General features: G+C 43.6%; 1 protein-coding gene and 1 long non-coding RNA gene across 2 annotated transcripts in view; one reads left to right on the top strand and one right to left on the bottom strand.

Moving 5' to 3' along the window:
* Positions 1–7,358: 7,358 nt before the first annotated feature.
* LOC126985120 (zwei Ig domain protein zig-8-like) overlaps positions 7,359–22,207 on the bottom strand; it is a 126,510-nt gene continuing 111,661 nt past the window's right edge. Inside the window, exons 5-7 of the mRNA XM_050839603.1 lie at positions 14,928–15,055; positions 13,675–13,840; positions 7,359–9,426 (exon numbers count right to left, since the gene is read on the bottom strand). Coding sequence (XP_050695560.1) covers positions 9,266–9,426; positions 13,675–13,840; positions 14,928–15,055 — 455 coding nt within the window. The 3' untranslated portion in view covers positions 7,359–9,265. The remainder of the gene's footprint in view (positions 9,427–13,674; positions 13,841–14,927; positions 15,056–22,207) is intronic.
* Positions 7,665–22,207, top strand: part of LOC126985121 (uncharacterized) — a 65,854-nt gene continuing 51,311 nt past the window's right edge. The window contains exons 1-2 of the long non-coding RNA XR_007738320.1: positions 7,665–7,770; positions 17,081–17,142. This is a non-coding gene — a long non-coding RNA (uncharacterized LOC126985121). The remainder of the gene's footprint in view (positions 7,771–17,080; positions 17,143–22,207) is intronic.

The raw sequence follows: 22,207 nt of genomic DNA, 5'->3' as shown, positions 1-22,207 counted from the left end.
GTTGCGCAACTCCCGACCTGCGTTTCAGAAATCTAGGCGGCGTTGTTCTGATATTTTTTAAAGTCTCGAGGTTGTCGGTCTTGCGTAACGCCTGTTTAGTGAGAAAAGCAGATGCCAAGCAACGAAGGAGGCATATTAGAAAAAAATATTGACTTAAAATTAAAAGCATCTCGATGGTGCCAAATAAAGGACCGGGAGTGGGAGGGGACAGGGAGGGATCCAGGGCAGGAGGCGGGAGGCAGGCTGGTGCAAGATTAAGAGGAAGGGGGGGGGAGGGAGCTGCAGGGGCTACAATCGTGTTCATCTGGCGCGCGCCAAACTTTTTCGCTGAGCAATTCTGAGAGCAACACAATATTTTCTGAAGGGTAAAAATCCTTGTAATCATTCCAAAGAGGCAAAAAAGTTAAATGTATTTTTTCCATCTAGTTATTCGTCTGCATGATCCTGCAATAACCGAATGTTATTGGGGATCTTTTCACTGTGTTTTTCACACAGCGTAAATACGTATCCCTTACAACACATGTGAAGGAATGGTTTTCCAAGTAGATATTGTTTATATTTAGTAGCTGCTCTTCTAGTGAGAAAACTCCAACAATGAAGTTCGATACAAGGATTGCTGTCCTTAAGTGTGTTGCTAATGAAAGAAAATGAGTACACAAAGTTTTTTATATGAGTATTTTTTTACGTCTTAGCCTATAGCGCCGGTAGGCTTGTTGAGGGGCCTGGTGGGCGGGCCCAGCCCGTCTTCGCGCAGGCAAGTATTTATAGTGACGCCATTTATTCTTTATTTGAAAATCGTTAACTTGTAAAGTTTCACTGAAAATATCTTTTTAGTATCAAGTCTTCTTTTTAAATTAGCAAACGAGGGCTCATTTTCTTGTGCTCGCAGTACAGTTTTTTGCCCCGATAACGATTACTGTCAAAACGGCTGTAGAAGTTTGCCTTGTGCAGAGAGAAAAGGCCAAGAATGGCTGGTGTACGGGGCAGCATGTAAGCAACGACCCCCTGTGCTTTGATTCAAGGCCAGACAGTCGGCTCACATCCCTCGTGGAGAGATCTTTAAAATTAGTGATTGAGGAAGGCTGTGGGCGGCAGGGGCATTGGTAATCTTGAAGTTCCTCAAGCGGTGGCTGAATGGATAGCGTAACGGCGCCGCGTTCAGGATGACGCGAGTTCAATCCCCTCCCGGTGCCACCAAGCTGGGATTTTCAGCCGCCGCCGAGTGGCTCAAAACTACCCACATGCTGTCCAGAAGACCACCTATCAACCCGGACTTTAGATTCTAGGATTAAAGATGAGCTCCGGGAGGGCAGCATAAGCCAATGCAAGATGGCGCCACTATAAACACTGGCCTGCGCCAGAACGGGCTGGGCCGACCATCAGGCCCCGCCGGGAAGAAGCCTTGGGCCGACCATCAGGATCCACCGGAAAGAAGCCTACCGGCGCAATAGGCCACAACGTAAAAAAGAAAAAAAAATATGTTGAAAGACCTGCATGACGTTCGTAGGCCCTCATTAAGGCTTAGTATAACTTCTTACTCCTAAATAGCCCAATCGCAACACGTGAAGCAAAATCGTAGCTCACCTTTAAGAGGAGTTGTCAAAGTTTACGAAATCAGAATGAAATGAAAAACGAAGACTCAATCGTCTAGAATACCTTGATGGAAAAATACTATTATTTGGAAAAAAAATAACCTCTTGGTTTGAGAGAAAGGTCATTATTGATCTTTTTACAACAAAGTTTCCCTGGGTCGTGAGGCTACGAAGTTAGAAGAGATTTTTGCAACACCATCAAAAATACTAATTAATAACGGAAATAGCTTTGTCAAAAAATGAACGCCCACCATTTTTCACTCCTCAACTAATCAGGATAAAAGAGGAATCTCTCACAAATTCAGACACAGGCCTGCCGGGGAGCGCCACCAGGCAACACTTGCAGCCGACCAGGGAACTGTAAAAAGCAATTGTAAAACATAAAAATATGATGCAGTTTGAATATCGCGTTATTTATACGGCTGTTTCTTATTGAAATAGGCCTCAATTTCACGTAGAAATAGATGAAAAGTAATTCGTGTCAAATGTATTATATTTCTCCACCAATCAACGCCCAGCCACGCCACGCTCATCCTTTCCTCGCCATACACTTCGTTCCGGCCACGCACTCCTTTCCTCGCCGCCCCCGCACTCTTTCCCTGCCAAACACTCTGCAGCGAAAAGGCGAGGCGATTGATCATGGTGTCACGGGACCTCACCAAGCACTCCACGCCACGCTTTGCAAGGAAAGCTGGAGGGAAGGCAAATGGCAAATGGAAAAGAAAAAACAGAAGGGAGTAAGATGAAGGAAGAGGAAGAGCTAAGAGGTGAAGGAGGAAAGCGAAAGAAGGAAGATGGAAGGTAGCAAACGACATCACGATGTTCTGTTGCAGCAAAATTCTGATTAATTCAGAGAGAGAGAGAGAGAGAGAGAGAGAGAGAGAGAGAGAGAGAGAGAGAGAGAGAGAGAGAGAGAGAGAGAGAGAGAGAGAGAGAGAGAGAGAGAGAGAGAGAGAGAGAGAGAGAGAGAGATTGAGAGATTGAGATTGAGATTGAGATTAATCAGGGAGTCGAGTGAGTGGTTGCCAGGATACATCCACCGTTCTTAATCTCCGCGGGCCGGGCTTCAACGGAGGAAAAACTTAATCTGATTTCGTTCGCCTGGTAAGTGGAATCAACGAGCTGCTGTTACGGATCCCCGGCGTATATATGGCAGACCCGCTCCTTTTGGTGGGGAGAGGAAGCTTGGTACATTCGGGGGATAAGTGGCATTTACTACTGAAGGTGACTTGGATTATTATTGCATCCTGTCATTCCAGTTAGATAAATTAATTAATCGACTGTTATAAGTAAGCTGCTCGCGTGTAGCGGATCAACTCTCGCTTGAGTGGACGGGAACAAAACCAAGTACATTTATAGGCTAAGTGGAAATTACTACATTGCCGCTAAAGGTGCTTTTGATTACCCGTGCATCTAGTACTTTGCCTTCCCTTTGCTGTTGGCAGAGCGTAACATGCAACAAGGAGGCAATTACCTTGATTATCCTCCTCCTCACTGATAATAGGTATGTGGCCTCTTGAGAGCAGCGACAGGCTTGCAGTAAATCCCGCGCTATCCCTCCCATTGTGAGCGTGGATGAAAGCAGCTTTGATGGATGGATTGGCAGGTGTGAAAGTCATCGTCATTTTTTTCTTTTACTTTTTTAGCCGACCATTAAACACCATCGTTAATGATATATGCCTCTGGTATATTCCTTAGATATTTGTTATTTATGTTTCCCAGTAAGTGCGCACACGTGTGTGTGTGTGTGTGTGTGTGTGTGTGTGATTCACAACGACTTGATCGAGTTCACCCTCGCATGCACCAGCAAGTATCCACTCTGTGAGATAATTTGGAGCTCATTAGCCGATCTCTGGGTGCTGCCAGGATCTCCGCTAGCCTCCTTCGTCAAAGGGGGACAGTAACCTTTCCTTGTCAGAAGAAAAATCGGCCTTAGCATGGCTCAAACTTCAGCGTGACAGGGCAGAGCCTTGGTTCGCTGAGCCAACGGTGGAGATTTTTTTGGTATGTGAAGGCTCTTGTTTGGTAAAGCATTCTATTTATCTGCTAGTCAGGCTGTTTGCTTGTGTGTGTGTGTGTGTGTGTGTGTGTGTGTGTGTGTGTGTGTGTGTGTGTGTGTGTGTGTGTGTGTGTGTGTGTTCTTACCTTTTTTTTTTTACAACGAAGAAGACAGCAGAAGGGCACAAAAAAGTAAACAATAATAAAAAAAAGTCCGCTACTCGTTGCTCCCAAAAAAGAATCTAAAGAGGTGGCCGAAAGAAGGGTCAACTTCGGGAGGAGAGGTGTCCAGATACCCTTCTCTTGAAAGAGTTCAAGTCGTAGGCAGGAGGAAATACAGAAGAAGGAAGATTGTTCCAGAGTTTACCAGCATGAAGGATGAAAAAGTGAAGATACTGGTTAACTCTACCATAAGGGGTTTGGACAGTATAGGGATGAGCATGAGTAGAAAGTCGCGTGCAGCGGGGCCGCGGGAGGGGGGGAGGCATGCAGTTAGCAAGTACAGAAGAGCAGTCAGCATGAAAATATCGATAGAAGTTAGAGAGGCAACATGGCGGCGAAAATTAAGAGGTAGAAGACTATCAGTAAGAGGAGGAGAGCTGATGAGACGAAGAGCCTTAGACTCCACTCTGTCCAAGAGAGCTGTGTGAGTGGAGCCCCCCCACATGTGAGATGCATACTCCATACGAGGGCGGACAATGCCCTTGTATATGGATAGCAACTGTGCGGGGGAGAAGAACTGGCGGAGACGATACAGAACGCCCAACCTCGAGGAAGCTGATTTAGTGAGAGTAGAGATGTGAAGTTTCCAGTTAAGAATTTGAGTTAAGGATAGACCGAGGATGTTTAGTGTTGAAGATGGTGACAGCTGAGTGTTGTCGAAGAATAGGGGATAGGTGTTTGGTAGATTGTGTCGAGTTGATAGGAGGAGAAATTGGGTTTTTGAGGCATTGAAGGACACAAGGTTCCTTTTACCCCAATCGGAAATTATAGTAAGGTCTGAGGTTAAGCGTTCTGCAGCCTCCAGCCTGGAGTCATGTAATTCCTGTTGAGAGGGTCTTCTGTTGAATGAAGTCGAAAAATGCAGAGTGGAGTCATCAGCGTATGAGTGGATAGGACAGTTCGTTATGGAAATAAGATCATTGATGAATAACTGGAAGAGAGTGGGTGATAGGACAGAGCCCTGTGGAACACCACTGTTAATAGGAGAAGAACAGTGACCATCTACCACAGCAGAGATAGAACGGGCGGAAAGGAAACTGGAGATAAAGGAACAGAGAGAAGGATAGAATCCGAAAGAGGGCAGTTTAGAAAGCAAAGACTTGTGCCAGACTCTATCGAAGGCTTTTGATATGTCTAGTGCAACTGAGAAAGTTTCACCGAAACGGCTAAGAGAGGATGACCAAGAGTCAGTTAAGAGAGCAAGAAGATCGCCAGTAGAACGCCCCTTGCGAAACCCATACTGGCGATCAGATAGAAGGTTAAAAGTGGAAAGGTGCCTTTGAATCTTCCGGTTAAGGATTGATTCAAAAGCTTTAGATAGACAGGAAAGTAAAGCTATAGGGCGGTAGTTTGAGGGATTGGAACGGTCACCCTTCTTAGGCACAGGCTGTACGAAGGCGTACTTCCAGCAGAAAGGAAAGGTAGATGTTGATAGGCAGAGGCGAAAGAGTTTGACCAGGCAGGGTGTCAGCACGGAAGCACAGTTTTTAAGGACAATAGGAGACACTCCATCAGGTCCATAAGTCTTCTGAGAATTGAGGCCAGAGAGGGCATAGAAAACATCATTAGGAAGAATCTTAATAACAGGCATAAAGGAGTCGGAGGGGGTATGAGTAAGAGGAATATGCCCAGAATCGTCCAGAGTGGAGTTGTTACAGAAAGTTTGAGCGAAGAGTTCAGCCTTAGAGATAGAAGAGACGGCAGTGCTGCCGTCTGGGTTAAGAAGAGGCGGGAAAGAGGAAGAAGTGAAATTGGAGGAGTTAGTTTTGGCTAAATGCCAGAAGTCTCTGGAAGAACTAGAGAAAGCAAGGTGTTGACATTTGCTATGGATAAAGGAGTTTTTGGTAAGTCGAAGAATTGATTTAGCACGATTCCGGGCGGAAATGTAAAGGTCAAAGTTAGCGGGAGTTCGAAGGCTCTGGTACCTTTTGTGAGCTGCCTCTCTATCTTTGACAGCACGAGAACAAGCGTGATTAAACCAAGGCTTTTTAGCATGGGGAGTAGAGAAAGTACGTGGAATGTATGCCTCCATTCCTGAGACAATCATCTCTGTGATGCGCTGGGCACACACAAAGGAGTCTCTATCCTGGAAGCAGTAATCATTCCACGGGAAATCGGAAAAGTACATCCTCAGGTCGTCCCACCGAGCTGAAACAAAATGCCAGAAGCATCGCCTCTTCGGTGGGTCCAGAGGGTGTACAGGAGCGATAGGAGAGAATACAGAAATAAGGTTGTGATCGGAGGAGCCCAACGGAGAGAACAGTTTGACAGAGTAAGCAGAAGGGTTAGAGGTAAGGAAGAGGTCTAGTATGTTGGGCCTGTCTCCAAGACGGTCGGGAATACGTGTAGGGTGCTGAACCAACTGCTCTAGGTCATTTAGGAGAGCAAAGTTGTAGGCTTCTTCACCAGGCTGGTCAGTGAAAGAGGATGAAAGCCAAAGCTGGTGGTGAACATTGATATTGATACCTAATTGATACCTGAAAATTGATACCTAATTGAAATTCTACAGGACTGGGTAAAGCTTGTAGTGCTCCGTCGTTTCAAACTTTTTTGTGTGAGAAGGCAGGCAGGTGTGTAAGATGGTAGGTTGGGTACGTCGGTAAATAGCCAAGTAAGAAAATATTCATGAAACACAAAATGTGTACCAGCGGACAAATAAGGCATGGGAAAAATGACAAACACAGAAAACGTTTTTCATCTCGTTTATTAATGGAACACTGAGAGCGAGAGGTTACAGGGAAGCGGCGGAGCGATAATGAAGCACGCTGACGACAGACGCGTACACGGCCGACGCTCACTATGTACACCAGACCCTTGGGGGGAGGGGGAGGGGCCCTCCCACACTGACCGGGGCGGGGAAGTGACGAGAGAGAGAGAGAGAGAGAGAGAGAGAGAGAGAGAGAGAGAGAGAGAGAGAGAGAGAGAGAGAGAGAGAGAGAGAGAGAGAATATATGAAAAATAAACGTATGACGAAGGCAGAAGGGTCATACCATCACAGTAGGAATGGAATATAGCAAACATACGTGTTATAATAGTAGTAGCAATAATAATTATAATTATAATGTTAATGAAAATAATATCAACACAATATTAATAACGATAATAATAATAATAATAATAATAATAATAATAATAATAATAATAATAATGATAATAATAACAATAACAATGGTAATAATAATAATAATAATAATAATAATAATAATAATAATAATAATAATAATAATAATAATAATAATAATAATGAAAATAATGTTGATAATAACGATGAAAATAATAGTAATAATAATAAGAAAATTTAAGAAAAGACGAAAACAGTAACATTATAATGATAATAATGATAAAAATGATGATAATCATAATGTATTGATAGTAATAGTGACAGCAATAATTATGACCAACGTAGCAGTCCATAGCTCTGTGTCACCCGTTCCCTCGCTACCACGCCACGTCCTTACACACACACACACACACACACACACACTGGTTTATATACAACCGTTTTCTTATTTACACACACACACACACACACACACACACACACACACACACACACACACACACACACACACACACACACACACACTGGTTTATATACAACAGCTTTCTTATTTACACACACACACACACACACACACACACACTGGTTTATATACAACAATTTTCTTATTTACACACACACACACACACACACACACACACACACACACTGCCATAACCCTGCACTCCTCAGGCCTGTTTCCAGTTCGTCATGGCTGTTCGTACCCGCGCCGCTCCGTCTCGAGTCTTGTTTAAATAAGTTCATCGGGTTTCGCCTTGTTGCGTCGGTTGTTCGATCTCATACGCGAGACAAGGCGGGCCTCACCCGGAAGCCCACCAGCAGCCGTGTCATCTATACGGCATCCGCGGTAGTTTCTCTTCGCGAGGTGCACGGTGCAGTACGGGAGACGACTGCGTGGTAAAGTATATCCATGTTTACAATTTTTACCTTAGGCAGGATTACCGTGGTGTGGTGCACAGAGCGTCATCTGTTTTATTTATTTTCATCTGCTCATCATTAATGGTTAATTGTATAACTTTACCTGTTCTAATCAATGATAATACCCATTCGTGACATTTAGCTGAAACCTTGAATACTTTTTAAGACGGAACTGCCTGCCATTGTTGCCCACACTCGCCTCACTCACCCAAGACTCATGAAGTCTTTAGCTCTTGCTCAGAGTAAAAGTAGCTTTGCTATGGCAAGTAGGTACGTTATAACACACACACACACACACACACACACACACACACACACACACACTGTATACATATAGAGATCAGTATACATGTCAGTTTCTATAAACATGCGCAGGAAGGGGGCACGGCTCCCCTACAGGTATATATTTACAATGACAGAAAGTGTACAAAGGGTCCTTAGAAGCTACCACTCGCGGGGAGGAGCGTGTGGGAGGCACTTGGTTGAGTGAGGCCCTGGTTGGAGGAGGAGGGGAAGGAGAAGGAAAAGGAGGAGGAGGAGGAGGAGGGTGAGAGACTTCCAAGGGCATTCACCGTAAAGGAAATGTATGTTAAGAGATAAACTTGCTGCATTATTTTCCATTTATTTCTTTATTTGTTAGTTTTTTGTGTGTGTGCGTGTGTTGTTGGTTTGGGTATAACTTTCATTCCTCTTGGTCTGATCACGCGCTGGACTCCCGATCGCCATATAACCGTGATAGTTGCGGCAGAATGATGGGACACCCCAGTTAATCAATTAAACCCTCCCCAAATTAGCTTATAGAGTGTAGTTATAGAGAGAGTGTGTGTGTGTGTGTGTGTGTGTGTGTGTGTGTGTGTGTGTGTGATTTATTTTGTATCATTTTCCCTTTTTTCCTCCGGTGCAGTTTGTCTTTCATTAACCTTCCGTGAAGATTAATCGTATTATTTTATCAGCGTGACATGTTTTCAGTCATTTACTAGCGCTAGCCAAAAGCCCAAAATAAATAAGCACAACTAAATGCGCGTGTGTGTATTTTAAAGTTAATCGGTCAGTGTGTCTGTCAATCAGTCCGCCTGTTTACCAATGCACTAAATATCATTCGCTCACTGTTTTGCCATTTTTGTATCGCTTCCAGTGTTAGAATTATTCCGCAGCCCTTCAGACCAACACATGATATCACGTCCAGCTATTCGTTAGTTGTTTAAAAAAAAGTTCAGCCGAAGTTGATTGCGGTATTGTCAAATTAGTCAATCACTCAGTCAGTCAGTGATTCAGTTAATTAGTACGTCAGCCAGTCAGCTAGTCAGTCAGCCAGCAAGTCAGGTAATCACTCAGCAGGTTAGTCAATCAGTCATGTAGCCATTAATTAATAGATTGAGTGACCGAGTCAGTCAGTCTGTCGTTTAGTTGTTTTATCCTTTACAAATCATTAGAAAATTAGTAAGTGGAAAAAAATTGAGTTTTTATGCCCTTATCACGAAGTGTAATGAAAGACGAAGTGGAGTTGGAAGTGGAGGCGGAAGAGTGGAGGTAAAGAAAGGAGGATCGCGGGCAACATTCTCGCCAAGGGGAAGCAGCCACGGGGGCCTGGGAGCGTCTGAGCCCCGTTGGTCTGCATGGCTGCCGGGTGCTCGCCTGGAACAAGAAAATGCCGTGTTATTTTTTTTTTGTCACGCGCGCACGCGTTCTCTCTCTCTCTCTCTCTCTCTCTCTCTCTCTCTCTCTCTCACACACACACACACACACACACACAACACTTGAATAAGCTATGCCATGCAGACTTGCCTCATTCATAACTAATCTCCCTTCTTCCCCTCCTCTTCCTCCTCTTCGTCCTCATCACCACCACCATCACCATCACAATCACCACCGCCATGGCCATTCTTACCGTCAACAAAAATAAGCCATTTTCATTATTAGCACTTTGGTTCCAGTCACCGCAGCAGGTCCCATTTTCACCATTACCATCACCATTAGGGTCACAGCGTTGCAGTTACCACTTCCACTGCATCCTTTTTTTTTCAGTATTATATTATACTTTTATTTTTACACCATATCGGTGGAGGCCTCGTCTGCTCGTGTTTATTTATTTATTTATTTATTTATTTTTTTGCGTTTGTGTCTGCATGAGAGTTTTGTTGTCTGGGTTTTTATTTTACTCATAAGCACTATCTCTCTCTCTCTCTCTCTCTCTCTCTCTCTCTCTCTCTCTCTCTCTCTCTCTCTCTCTCTCACACACACACACACACACACACAATAGGGCCCATATGACTGTCGTAGTTGGTGCGGCTTTAAACCCATATCATTCAGACCACCACGGCCGGTCACCTACCCGCCCCCCTCTACTCCCCTATCCCTTTGCTTCCCACCACCAAGCTAATCCAAACACCACCACCACCACATAAGTCACCACCACTTTACCACCTACCACCCATCGGCTCTTCGTCACCACATTAATCCAGACACCACCACGACCACTTCATCATTACCTCCACTTCACGACCCATCACCCTTTCCTTCCAAACATTTCCACCACCATTACCACATCGATCACCACTACTCCACCACCCATCAACCCTTTGTCCCCAGCCACCACACTGACTCAAGTACCTCCAACACCACATCAATCACACCCACCTCACCATTCTACCTGGATATCGCTCACCACAATTGTAATCCAAACGCAATACCACCCACACCAGTCACCACCATTTCACCAATCACCACCACCTCACCACTCATCAACCATCTATTTTCCACTAGTACACTAACCCCAACACCACCACCACAACCACCACCACCACCACATGTCATCACCACTTCACCAATCACCAACCATCTATTCTGAACTGTAACATTAACACCAACACCACCATGACACTACACCAATCACCACAAATTCACCACCTCCCCACCCAACACCTAACTTTCTCAACATCACCACCACGTCACTCACCACAGATTCACCACTCCGATACCATTATATTTTCTTTATCCTTAATAGTTCACCACTACACCACCCAACACCAGTCTGCTCACCACCACCACACCAGCTACCACCGTCTCCCCACTCACCACCGAACTACCTTGTTCACCACTACCGCAGCTCACCACCTTCCCAGAGCAACCCTTCGCCACAATGGACCGCTAGTCCATGTTTCAACAAATACTGTTTTGACTTAACTCGGTTCCTCTTTTCTATTTCGGAAAAAAAATAATAATACTGGCTCTCGTTTGGAGCCAAATGTCCAAACGTGGTACCTGCTGGTAGAAAAAGAAATGTATTTACCCTTTGCTGGTAAGGTTTTAAGGTTTGCGTCTGTGTGTGTAACCGCTGAGGGGCGAATGTGCCCCAGGCCGCAGTCTCCTGAGCGGCCCAAACAGGAAAAACACAGCTGGGAGATTTCGTATTATTTCGCCCAGGGCTTTATTTTGCTCTCCAGCAGCTTAAGAATTATTCAACTTGCTGTTAAATAATTGTTAGTAGCTATTTTGACTTCTGGTTTTAAGATCAGTGTTTACAGACGCCCTCTCCAGCGAGAGGGCGTCTGTAATCACTTATCTTAAGACCAGAAATCAATATAGCTACAGGTACTTAAACTAACAATTATTTAACAGCAAGTTAAATCATTCTTAAGCTGCTGGAGAGCACAATAAAGCCCTGGGCGAAATAATACGAAACCTCCCAGCTGTGTCTTTCCTGTTTGGGCCGCTCAGAAGACTGCGGCCTGCGGCACATTCGCCCCTCAGCGGTCACACACACCACACACAGACGCAAACCTTAAAACCTTACCAGCAAAGGGTAAATACATTTCTTTTTCTACCAGCAGGTACCACGTTTGGACATTTGGCTCCAAACGACAGCCAGTATTATTTTTTTCCGAAATAGAAAAGAGGAGCTGAGTTAAGTCAAAACAGTACTTGTCTCCGAGTCGCCGCCGGATAGCCAATACGGTTCATTACCAAAAGTATTCACCACCACAATCCCCACCAAAGCCTGAGCTGGGTTAAGAGTCGTGGTTCGCTGTTTTGCTGGGACCCTTTTTGTGTGGAGGACCCCCGGTTAGCCCCTTCGTAAATAGGGTCTTGAGTTCACGACCCTCACAAATGTGCATGATTCTGTTAAGTCAGCTACGGTCAGAGTTATTACGAAAGGCAGAATAGGATGTACTATACTCCCCTGCGCTACCACAATATTGTAGGCCCAGTATTGGACTATACCTCCCTGCAGTATCTCCTTCGCACAAGAGCCACGTATTAATAACCCATCCACCCCTTGACATTTCACTCACCCGACATTATTCGACTCAAAGCTTAACACATGACTTAGTGAGCCACACATGACTCCTAGCACAATACTTGTCTGGAGGGAGAACATGTGACTCACCGCACAGCACGTGACAACTCTGCAACTGATTATTGAGCGCGTGACAGCTCTGTACAATAGACTATTGGCACGTGACTTACTGCTCAGCACGTGACACAGCTTAGCACGTGACTCACCGCTTTGTACGTGACTCACCACCTAGCACGTGACTCACCTCCTAGCACGTGACTCACCGCCTAGCACGTGACTCACCGCCTAGAACGTAACTCACTTCCAAGCAGGTAACTCACCGCCTAGCATGTGACTCACTGCCAAGCACATGACTCACCGCTTAGCACGTGACTCACCGCCTAACACATGAATCACCGCCAAGCACATGACTCACCGCTTAGCACGTGACTCACCGCCTAGCACGTGACTCACCACCTAGCATGTGACTCACCACCTAGCATGTGACTCACCGCCAAGCACATGACTCACCGCTTAGCACGTGACTCACCGCCTAACACGTGAATCACCGCCAAGCACATGACTCACCGCTTAGCACGTGACTCACCGCCTAGCACGTGACTCACCTCCTAGCACGTGACTCACCACCTAGCACGTGACTCACCGCCTAGCACGTGACTCACCGCCTAGCACGTGACTCACTGCATATCACGTAACTCACCCCCTTGCAAGTAACTCATCGCCTACTACGTAACTCACCGCCAAGCACGTGACTCACCACCTAGCACGTGACTCACCGCCTAGCACGTGACTCACCGCCTAGCGCGTGACTCACCGCCAAGCACATGACTCACCGCCAAGCACATGACTCACCGCTTAGCACGTGACTCACCACCTAGCACGTGACTCACCGCCTAGCGCGTGACTCACCGCCAAGCACATGACTCACCGCTTAGCACGTGACTCACCACCTAGCACGTGACTCACCGCCTACCGCGTGACTCACCGCCAAGCACATGACTCACCGCTTAGCACGTGACTCACCGCCTAGCACGTGACTCACCACCTAGCATGTGACTCACCACCTAGCATGTGACTCACCACCTAGCATGTGACTCACCGCTTAGCACGTGACTCACTGCCTAGCACGTGACTCACCACCTAGCATGTACCTCACCGCTTAACATGTGACTCACCGCCTAGCACGTGACTCACCGCCTAGCACGTGACTCACCGCCTAGCACGTGACTCACCGCCTAGCACGTGACTCACCGCCTAGCACGTGACTCACCGCCTAGCACGTGACTTAGTGAGCAACACATGACACATCGCACAACACTTGACTCACAGGACAGCACGTGACTCACCGCACAACACTTGACTCACAGGACAGCACGTGACTTACCACACAACACACCACTCCTTACAATTATAGTCACCATACATTAATTTGTCCAGAATCCCCGCACCGCCCCCCCCTTCCATAGTAACAGTGACTCCAAACTTCAAGCTCATTTCATCCAACCAATCAGGAGGTGGCGAGACTTATGGCCCAATCTAAAGCTATCATACGGCGACTATCACTCACTACTTAGCTCGTGACTCACCGCTCAACACGTGCACGCGGATGGAGGCGGGCCGGGCATTGGAAGGGCTGCACGTGTACTGGCCGGAGTTGTGCACCTGGGCGTCCCGCAGGGTGAGGGTGCTGATCGTGGTGTCGTTGTTCACCCTCACGTTCACCTCCACCTTCTCCACCTCGTAGTTGGCCACCTTAGGAGAGGGGCGAAGGGGAGAGAGGAATTATGATCGAGGCAACGGAACAAAGAATCGAAAGCCTGCAAGAGTAGTAAGGGGAAGGAAGTCATCAAGAATAAGGAAGTAGAAAATGTCGAAGAAACTGGATAGGGAAATTAGGAAAAATGGAAGAAGAAGAAGAAGAGATAGAAAGTAGTGAGAAAAAGGAAAGGGAAAAGGGACTGAGAGAGTAGGGAAAGAGAAGAAAAAGGGAAAGGTTCGGGACTGGGTGGAACAATAAGAGGAAAAGAGTAGAAATGTAAAAAAGGAAGAAAAAAGAGAAAAACTAATGTAAAGGAAAGAAATGAAGAGAAGTAAAGGAAGAAGTGATATTATAAGAAGAGGGTGGAAAAAAGTGAGTGAAGAAGGGAAAAGTTAATGGTGGGAAACAGTAAGAGAAGTGAAAAAAAATAAAGAAAGTACGAAAGGAGTGAAGAGAGATGCTGCTATGATTTGAAGAAATGGAGGAGAAAAAGATGAGCAAAAATATGAAAGGAGGAAATTAGTTCGGAGAAAATTGAAAAAAAAACCGGAAAGGAAAAAAAGCCGACAGGGAGTGATAAAAGGAGTAATGGAGAATGGGAAAATGAAAGGTAGAAAATAGTTAGAAAATAATTGAAAAAAAATGAGGGAAAGTAGAAAGCAATTAGAGGAAATGGTTTTGGGATTTGATGAAATGGAGGAAAAACGATAGAGGTAAAAAAAAATCTGGAAGGAAGAAAGTAGTTCGAAGAAAATTGAAAAAAAAGGAAAGATAAAAAGGCGCCAGGGAAAGTGATAAAAACCAGTGACGAGGCAAGATTTCCCCTAATTATCATCTTTCACCTTCCCCGTGCCACCCTGCCGCGCCACCACCGTTGCCAGGTTATTGTACCCAAAGCTTAGTTTTTACCGGTGTCTGACGCCTAACTATTGCCAAGAAACATCAGGATCTTTCTCTTTTAACGATAACTATAAATGAGTTTCATTATTGGAGCCCAGAAGACAGTTTGGGAGTAGGAAGTCGGGAAATATAAGCGGCTGAGTACGACAATCTGGCACCGTTGCGCGCCACCGCCCTCACCTTCTGCTCGTGGTACCACAGCAGGAAGTCGGAGGTGCTTGGCGCGTCCAGGACCTGGCAGGTGAGGCGAAGGGTGGAGCCGCGGTCGAGGTACAGCTCCTGGCCCGCCGTGATGACCGCTCGGGGCTCTGGCGAGGGGAGGAAGCGAAGGCAGGGTAAGAACAAAGCGTGTAGTCAGGGAAAAATATAACATGTATAAAGTTCAGTAACGTAATGGATCTGATTGCTGCTACGGACTCTGCTAAAGGAGGGAACGAAGGCAGGGTAAAAACAAAGCGTGTAGTCAGGAAAAAAAAATAACATATATAAAGTTCAGTAACGTGATGGATCTGATTACCGCAACGGACTCTGCTAATGAAGGGACCGAAGACACATGAAACAATACCAGTCATCAGGAAGACACATGAAAATTGTGGTTAGTCAGAGGAGAAACAAGAGATGAGACATAACGAATATACGACAAAGGCTGAAACAAGAGACATGAAAACAAGAGACATGAAAATTGTGGTTAGTCAGAGGAGAAACAAGAGGTGAGACATAACGAATATACGACAAAGGCGATGAATAGTTGTACAGTTTAAAAATATTATGCTTTATACAGTGACGGAAAGGTGATGTTGGGGCATACGCTATAGCTGGGAGTGGCTTCTGTGTTTACCTCCGTCCCATCGGCCATTGAGCCTGTGGTGAGTGAGAACCCGCTCCCTACATCTTAGAAATCTGTAAAGCTATAGAAGCCTGGAGAGTATTGGGGTCCGTTTCAATGGGCACGTAATTCTTTTCTTACTTCCTTATTTCCTATTCCTGTCTCCATTATAACTGGGGGTAAGTTATCTCACCAGTGCCCTTACAAATGTCCATGGCATTACTATGATATTTATAATAATAATGATTATAGTGACAATAATGATGATAATAGTAATGATAACAATAATAATAATGATAATAATAATAATAATAATAATAATAATAATGATAATGATAATGATAATGATAATGATAATAATGATAATAATAATAATAATAATAATAATAATAATAATAATAATAATAATAATAATGATAATAATGATAATAATGATAATAATGATAATAATGATAATAATAATAATGATGATAATAATAATAATAAGAAGAAGATAACAATAAAAACTAACAAAAAATTTGAAGCTCATCTCTCTAATGAACTGCGCGTGTGAGTGGGGAGGGTGAGGGGGGAAGGATCAGGTTTTAATAAAGATCAGGTAAGAGTCATTTCCGAGCTGCCGTTTAATGAACTGCGATGCCATGGCGGCCGACCTCTCGATCGTCCTGCACGTCAGTTAGTCCGACTCTTTGCCTCGACACAAACACCCACACACAGAGTAAAGAAAAGACGGAAAAGGAAGACAATGACAACTGAACACTTCACAGTGCTACTCTTTCATAGCTCTTGAAATTTAAAGCAAAAGGAAAATAGTGAATAAAATGAACAATGTTTACTTTCCCGACCATGCAGAACACCTGCAAAACACCCGGCCGAAAGGCTAGACACAACGCCTAATAATGCCACGTATCTGTAATCTTGTGATGTACTTTTCGATAAATTTGTTGTCGTCGTGTTGAAAGGTAAAAGCACCATGTTTCTGTTCTGCTTTCTTTTAACTTATTTTTATGCACATGATCTCACCTCAGTGGCGCCTGTCGATCGCTCATCACCTCCCCCCATCGTCTGTAGTCTAGAATCCTGACTTTATTAGCTATTTTCCTTTTTTTCTCCAACCCTGCACGAGTGAACCCTTCCTTCCCCGTGACTCCAAATTGAAGCTGGGGCGTGAAATGGCCAATGGATACTTTTGGTTAAAAGCTTTGTAATCTATTTTATTCAAATTTTGTAAGTATTTGTTAAGTCGTTTTATATTTAATTTTCTGGGCTTCGACCTGTTTAGATTTTAATGTGTGCATGAAGAGAACATATGTTGGTGTGTTTCACGGTGTTTGTGTTGCGGAAAAGAAGAGCAAAAAAGTAGGACATCAAAGTTTTGGCAGTGGTGCTGTACTTGGAGAAGTCTTCGAGGTACGAAAAGAAAAGAAAATGCTGAGAGGAGGAATATTACGTCGGGAGGAGGAAAATTTCAATTACAGTAAATTAAAGTGTCGCCACTTTTTCTCAGGTACTCTTCTTCCTGCCCCACACCGCCCGCAGCCCCGCCACGGCCTCCTCCTCCCCGTCCAGGTAAATGTGGAGTGGCAATATTATGTATTTTCCCGACTGGGTTATTATTTTCTTTATGAATGAAAGATGAACAACTGTTCATTTCTTCTCGAGCAAAATTTTTATTTCATGTTCGTTAGAACTGTCGTGTGTTCCAACTTTCTCAGAATAGTTCTTTCATTAAAATATTGAGTCTGGATTGTCAAGGTGACCCACCAAATAGTTCTCGGCCTGGAAAAAAATATACATTCATGAACCTCGTCTTGTTATTATATTAAGTAACTAGAAAAAAAAACGTTGATAAGCAAAGTAGTAGAGTCGTTTACACGAGACATATTTGTCATTATATTATTTGCCAGCACGCAAGATGCATCGAAAGAGAAGTGAAGTATCGATCTATGGAGCTTTGCCACGTGGGAAACCTTTTTGGCAGTAAATAACAGCTAAAAATACAATGTCATGTATTTCTTTCTTAACTATGAGAATGTGTCTCCTCTTATTACTGCAGTTTCATTTTATAAATATTTTGTAGTCATATTTTGGTGTCGATAGAACTCAAGCACTAGGAAGCAGCTATTTGGAGTGTTTGTAACACTATGCATGGGAGATGCTACCTGTACTTCTTGCTGCACTACAGTGAATGGAACTTGTTTTGGGTTTTAATAGCACCGCAGAAATATAAATAAGCATTTTGCTGTCCTGGTAACTGTAGGGAGGGGAATAAAATAAATTGAATGTGAGAATGTTGAAATTCGGGAATTTTGGATAAAACTATTTGTAGCGTCGAAAACTATCCCGATAGAAGTGCCTTTTGGTGGTAGGTAATTTTGCAGTTATAGGAAGCCGCTGCTTGGGTGTTGGTAAAATCCCATATCAGGGAGGTAACTGTGTCGCTGATAGCACTCAGACACTATGAAATGATTGATCCAGTTATCGGTAGCACTGTTGATGTGAGAAAATAGCTTATTAGGGGCTGAGAGGGAAAGAAAAACTGTTTGCTTTGTTCGTAATGCTACTGATATTGGATGGAGCTTTTGTGATGTTGGTAACACTGCCGGAATCTGATATGAGAGGAAGGAGTTGTTTACAGTACTGGTAACACTTTTGAGATGGGAGAGAGCAGCTGTGGGTTATGGTGAAATTGCAGGGAGATATTTTTGGTGTTAGTATCACTGCAAGGATTGAAATTAACTGGACGGGTATGGACAACAAGAAAGGAATGTAAAGAAGCTTCAAGACTGTTGTTAATAATATTATGATATGGACTAACACGTGATGGGGTTGAAAACTGTTAAAAAGTGAAACAACAAGTAATGGTGTCAGTAATAATCAAGGGATCGAAAACAGCAGCTTCAGGTTCGGTTAACAGTGTAGGAAGGAAAATCATTTACATAAGGAGTTGATGCCGTTGTATTAGAAATAGGTATGTAAGATTACGATAACATTGTAGACATATATGAAGAGGGTGTTATGGATTTTTAAAACGTTAAAGGAATACAAAGGAGCTATTTTGGTTACATAGCGGGGATTAAAGAAAAATTGTGGCTGTATGTAATGGTGCACGGAAGAGAAGAAATTGTTGTTGGTGTTGGATGAAAACCTCAGTACAGTTGTGAAAAATTAGAAGATACAGGGATGGATCAATCTATAATTGTAATAAATAGAATAGATTGAAAGCACATTAATAAAAGTAATTTGGCGGTTGCAAGAGTTCGTTCGACGATCAGTTTTAGCGATATAACCAAAATTATAAAAAAAAAGTTAATGAAGCTCCAGCTGTGTCCAGTTAAAGAGTTCGCTCGACGATCAGTTTTGGCGATATAACCAAAATCTTAAAAAAAAAAATAGTTTATAAACCTCCAGCTGTATCCAGTTAAGTCGTTGTTGTTCAGTTCCTAAGATAACGGGGCAATTAAACCTCTGCTCACATGTGGCGTCAGCTGTGATTAAATTTTAGGCCTCGGTTCGTGAACGAAAGGTCTTTGTGGCACGTGTTTCAGTGTATTAAATGCAATTTTCTCGTTCCAGCCGCTCGTCCCATTTTCTTCGATCTTCATTATTCGCATTCTTAAAGATAAGCTTCCAGCGCTTCCTCTTTCACGTCTTCATTCGTTGTCGTCCTTTCCAGGCCTGACTTCCACTTTTGTCTTATCGTGTCCGACTATTTGTCTGACTGTCTGTATGTCCGTGTGTGTGCTGCTGTTGGTAAATACCTGTTTTATTATTATTTTTTTGTTGTTGTCAGCCGGTCTCCTTGTCGTGACTGCCTGTCTGCCTGTCAGCCTCCGTCTGTGCTCTCTCTCTCTCTCTCTCTCTCTCTCTCTCTCTCTCTCTCTCTCTCTCTCTCTCTCTCTCTCTCTCTCTCTCTCTCTCTCTCTCTCTCTCTCTCTCTCTCTCTCTCTCTCTCTCTCTCTCTCTCTCTCTCTCTCTCTCTCTCTCTCTCTCTCTCTCTCTCTCTCTCTCTCTCTCTCTCTCTCTCTCTCTCTCTCTCTCTCTCTCTCTCTCTCTCTCTCTCTCTCTCTCTCTCTCTCTCTCTCTCTCTCTCTCTCTCTCTCTCTCTCTCTCTCTCTCTCTCTCTCTCTCTCTCTCTCTCTCTCTCTCTCTCTCTCTCTCTCTCTCTCTCTCTCTCTCTCTCTCTCTCTCTCTCTCTCTCTCTCTCTCTCTCTCTCTCTCTCTCTCTCTCTCTCTCTCTCTCTCTCTCTCTCTCTCTCTCTCTCTCTCTCTCTGAAAATAAAGGCATTCACAAATAATAGCTTGCAGATATCGTTTACATATCAACAGTTGTTATAGTTGTTTTTTCATTGTGTGTGTGTGTGTGTGTGTGTGTGTGTGTGTGTAGACTATAGATTATTTATCCTTTTTATTGACTTTCATGTGTTACCTTTATCTGGCTGTTTGGTGGCTGCACTGATATTCTCCTAACAAGGGACCCGCACGGCCTCTATGCTTCTGTGTGGATCTGGAAACCTTTCACCTGTGAATTGAAGTTTCAGTTCACAGTAACACTTGGTGCGAGGAAATATAGTAGCTTGTTTTTGTTGATTTTATTTTGGGATATTATATATATATATATATATATATATATATATATATATATATATATATATATATATATATATATATATATATATATATATATATATATATATATATATATATATATATATATATATATATATATATATATATATATATATATATATATATATATATATATATATATATATATATATATATATATATATATATATATATATATATATATATATATATATATATATATATATATATATATATATATATATATATATATATATATATATATATATATATATATATATATATATATATATATGTATATATCTGATATATATATATATATATATTAGTCTGAAGCTCACTTGGCAACTGGGGCATTTTTTTCTTCTATTATATATACTCCTTTGTTTTAGAGTTTTTTTGCGGGTTCTTGATTAGTTATTTACCCTATTTCGATTTTTTTTCGCTTCATTTTTTTGTAATTGAAGGGAGCGAGTAGTCCGTGTTTCTCTGATATTTCTCAAGGTTGTTTCACGCGCGAGATGTTTTCCTGGTTGTATCTTGAGGCCAGCCGCCCTGCTTCCTGCCTCATCGCTCCACCTTCCTCCTCCTCCAGCTTTCATTTCTCCTCCTTCCAACTTACCCACCGAGGCCTTCACGGCCCCCCCCCCCCCCCTCCGCCTCCAGACTTTTTTTTTCTTGTGCGTTTCCTCCATCCTTCTTCTTGAATCATCCTCGCGGTCTTTTTCACTTCACCATTCATTTCTCTCTTCATTCTCCCATCTTTTTCACTTCATTTCCTCCTCCTCTTTCATTTTCAACCCACGCTTTATTACTTGCCCGTCCTCCCCCTCACCCTGTTTCCTTTTCGTACCTCTTATGCCCTCTTTATTTATCTCCCCCTCCTTCTCTCCCCCATTTCTTCCTCTCCATCTTTTCTCCATCCTCGCCTTCTCTTTCGTGCTCACTTCCCTTCCTCACCCCTCTTCCTTCTAATTCTCCCTTTTTCTTCCTCTTTCTTCACTTCCCTTTCCTCATTCTCTTTCCTCATTGCCCCTTTCCATTCCTTTCTCACTTCCCTAGCAACACGATTTCACTTCATCCTCACTCCCCTTCCTCACTTCCCTTCCTTACTCCCTTTCCTCAGGCGCTCTCCCTTGCTTCCCTTTCTCCACACCACCCTCTCATTCCTTAAGTCACTCTTTGCTCACTCGATTTTTCACTTCCTCATTCTTTTATCATCACACCCTCTTTCTCAGTACCCTCTGTGCCTCTATACCTCTTAAACTGGGGGGGGGGGGGGCGTTATTAGTGTCCATAGGGGGGCGCGAATCCAGGAGTAAAAGTTGGAATTTAACACTATCATGGACTAACATTGATAAGTTTATGAGAACAAAGGAAAATTATCGCCCCTTTTAACTCTAGTTCTTTATAGTCTAGATAGGCTCACCATTGTTGATAAGCCTGGGAGCGAATTATATCTATGTATGCAAGGGTGACGTCGAAGGAAGGATCTATTCGAGGGGGGCCGTGGACCTTCCCTCCTTAATCCACTTTCCTCATTCCTCAACGCTCCACCTTCCTTACTCTTTTATAATTCCTCTTCTTCCCTCCTTTATCATCACAAGCTCTTCCTTAATCAAAATTATTCCCAGGTCTTTTTTTTCACTTTACTGCCTTATCTCAATCTTCACCGCCGCTCTCTCCCTCCCGTCTCCGTTCCTTCTTCCTTGCACTCTCTTTCCCACTCCCTTTGCTTCACTCTACTTTTTCACTCAGTCATTCTCACTCCTTCACCCTCTCTTTTTCGTCCTCACTGATTCACTTCTCTTCCTCACTCCTGCACACTCCCTTCTCACTCGTGCTCACTCTACTTTTTCACTCAGTCATTCTCACTCCTTCACCCTCTCCTTTTTCGTCCTCACTTATTCACTTCTCTTCCTCACCCCTGTACACTCCCTTCTCACTCGTGCTCACTCTACTTTTTCACTCAGTCATTCTCACTCCTTCACCCTCTCCTTTTTCGTCCTCACTTATTCACTTCTCT

The sequence above is a fragment of the Eriocheir sinensis genome, chromosome 58 (assembly GCF_024679095.1).
Source record: "Eriocheir sinensis breed Jianghai 21 chromosome 58, ASM2467909v1, whole genome shotgun sequence".
Taxonomy (NCBI): domain Eukaryota; kingdom Metazoa; phylum Arthropoda; class Malacostraca; order Decapoda; family Varunidae; genus Eriocheir; species Eriocheir sinensis.
Note: the sequence above shows the minus strand (reverse complement) of the source record. Positions and strands in the feature narration are given on the sequence as shown.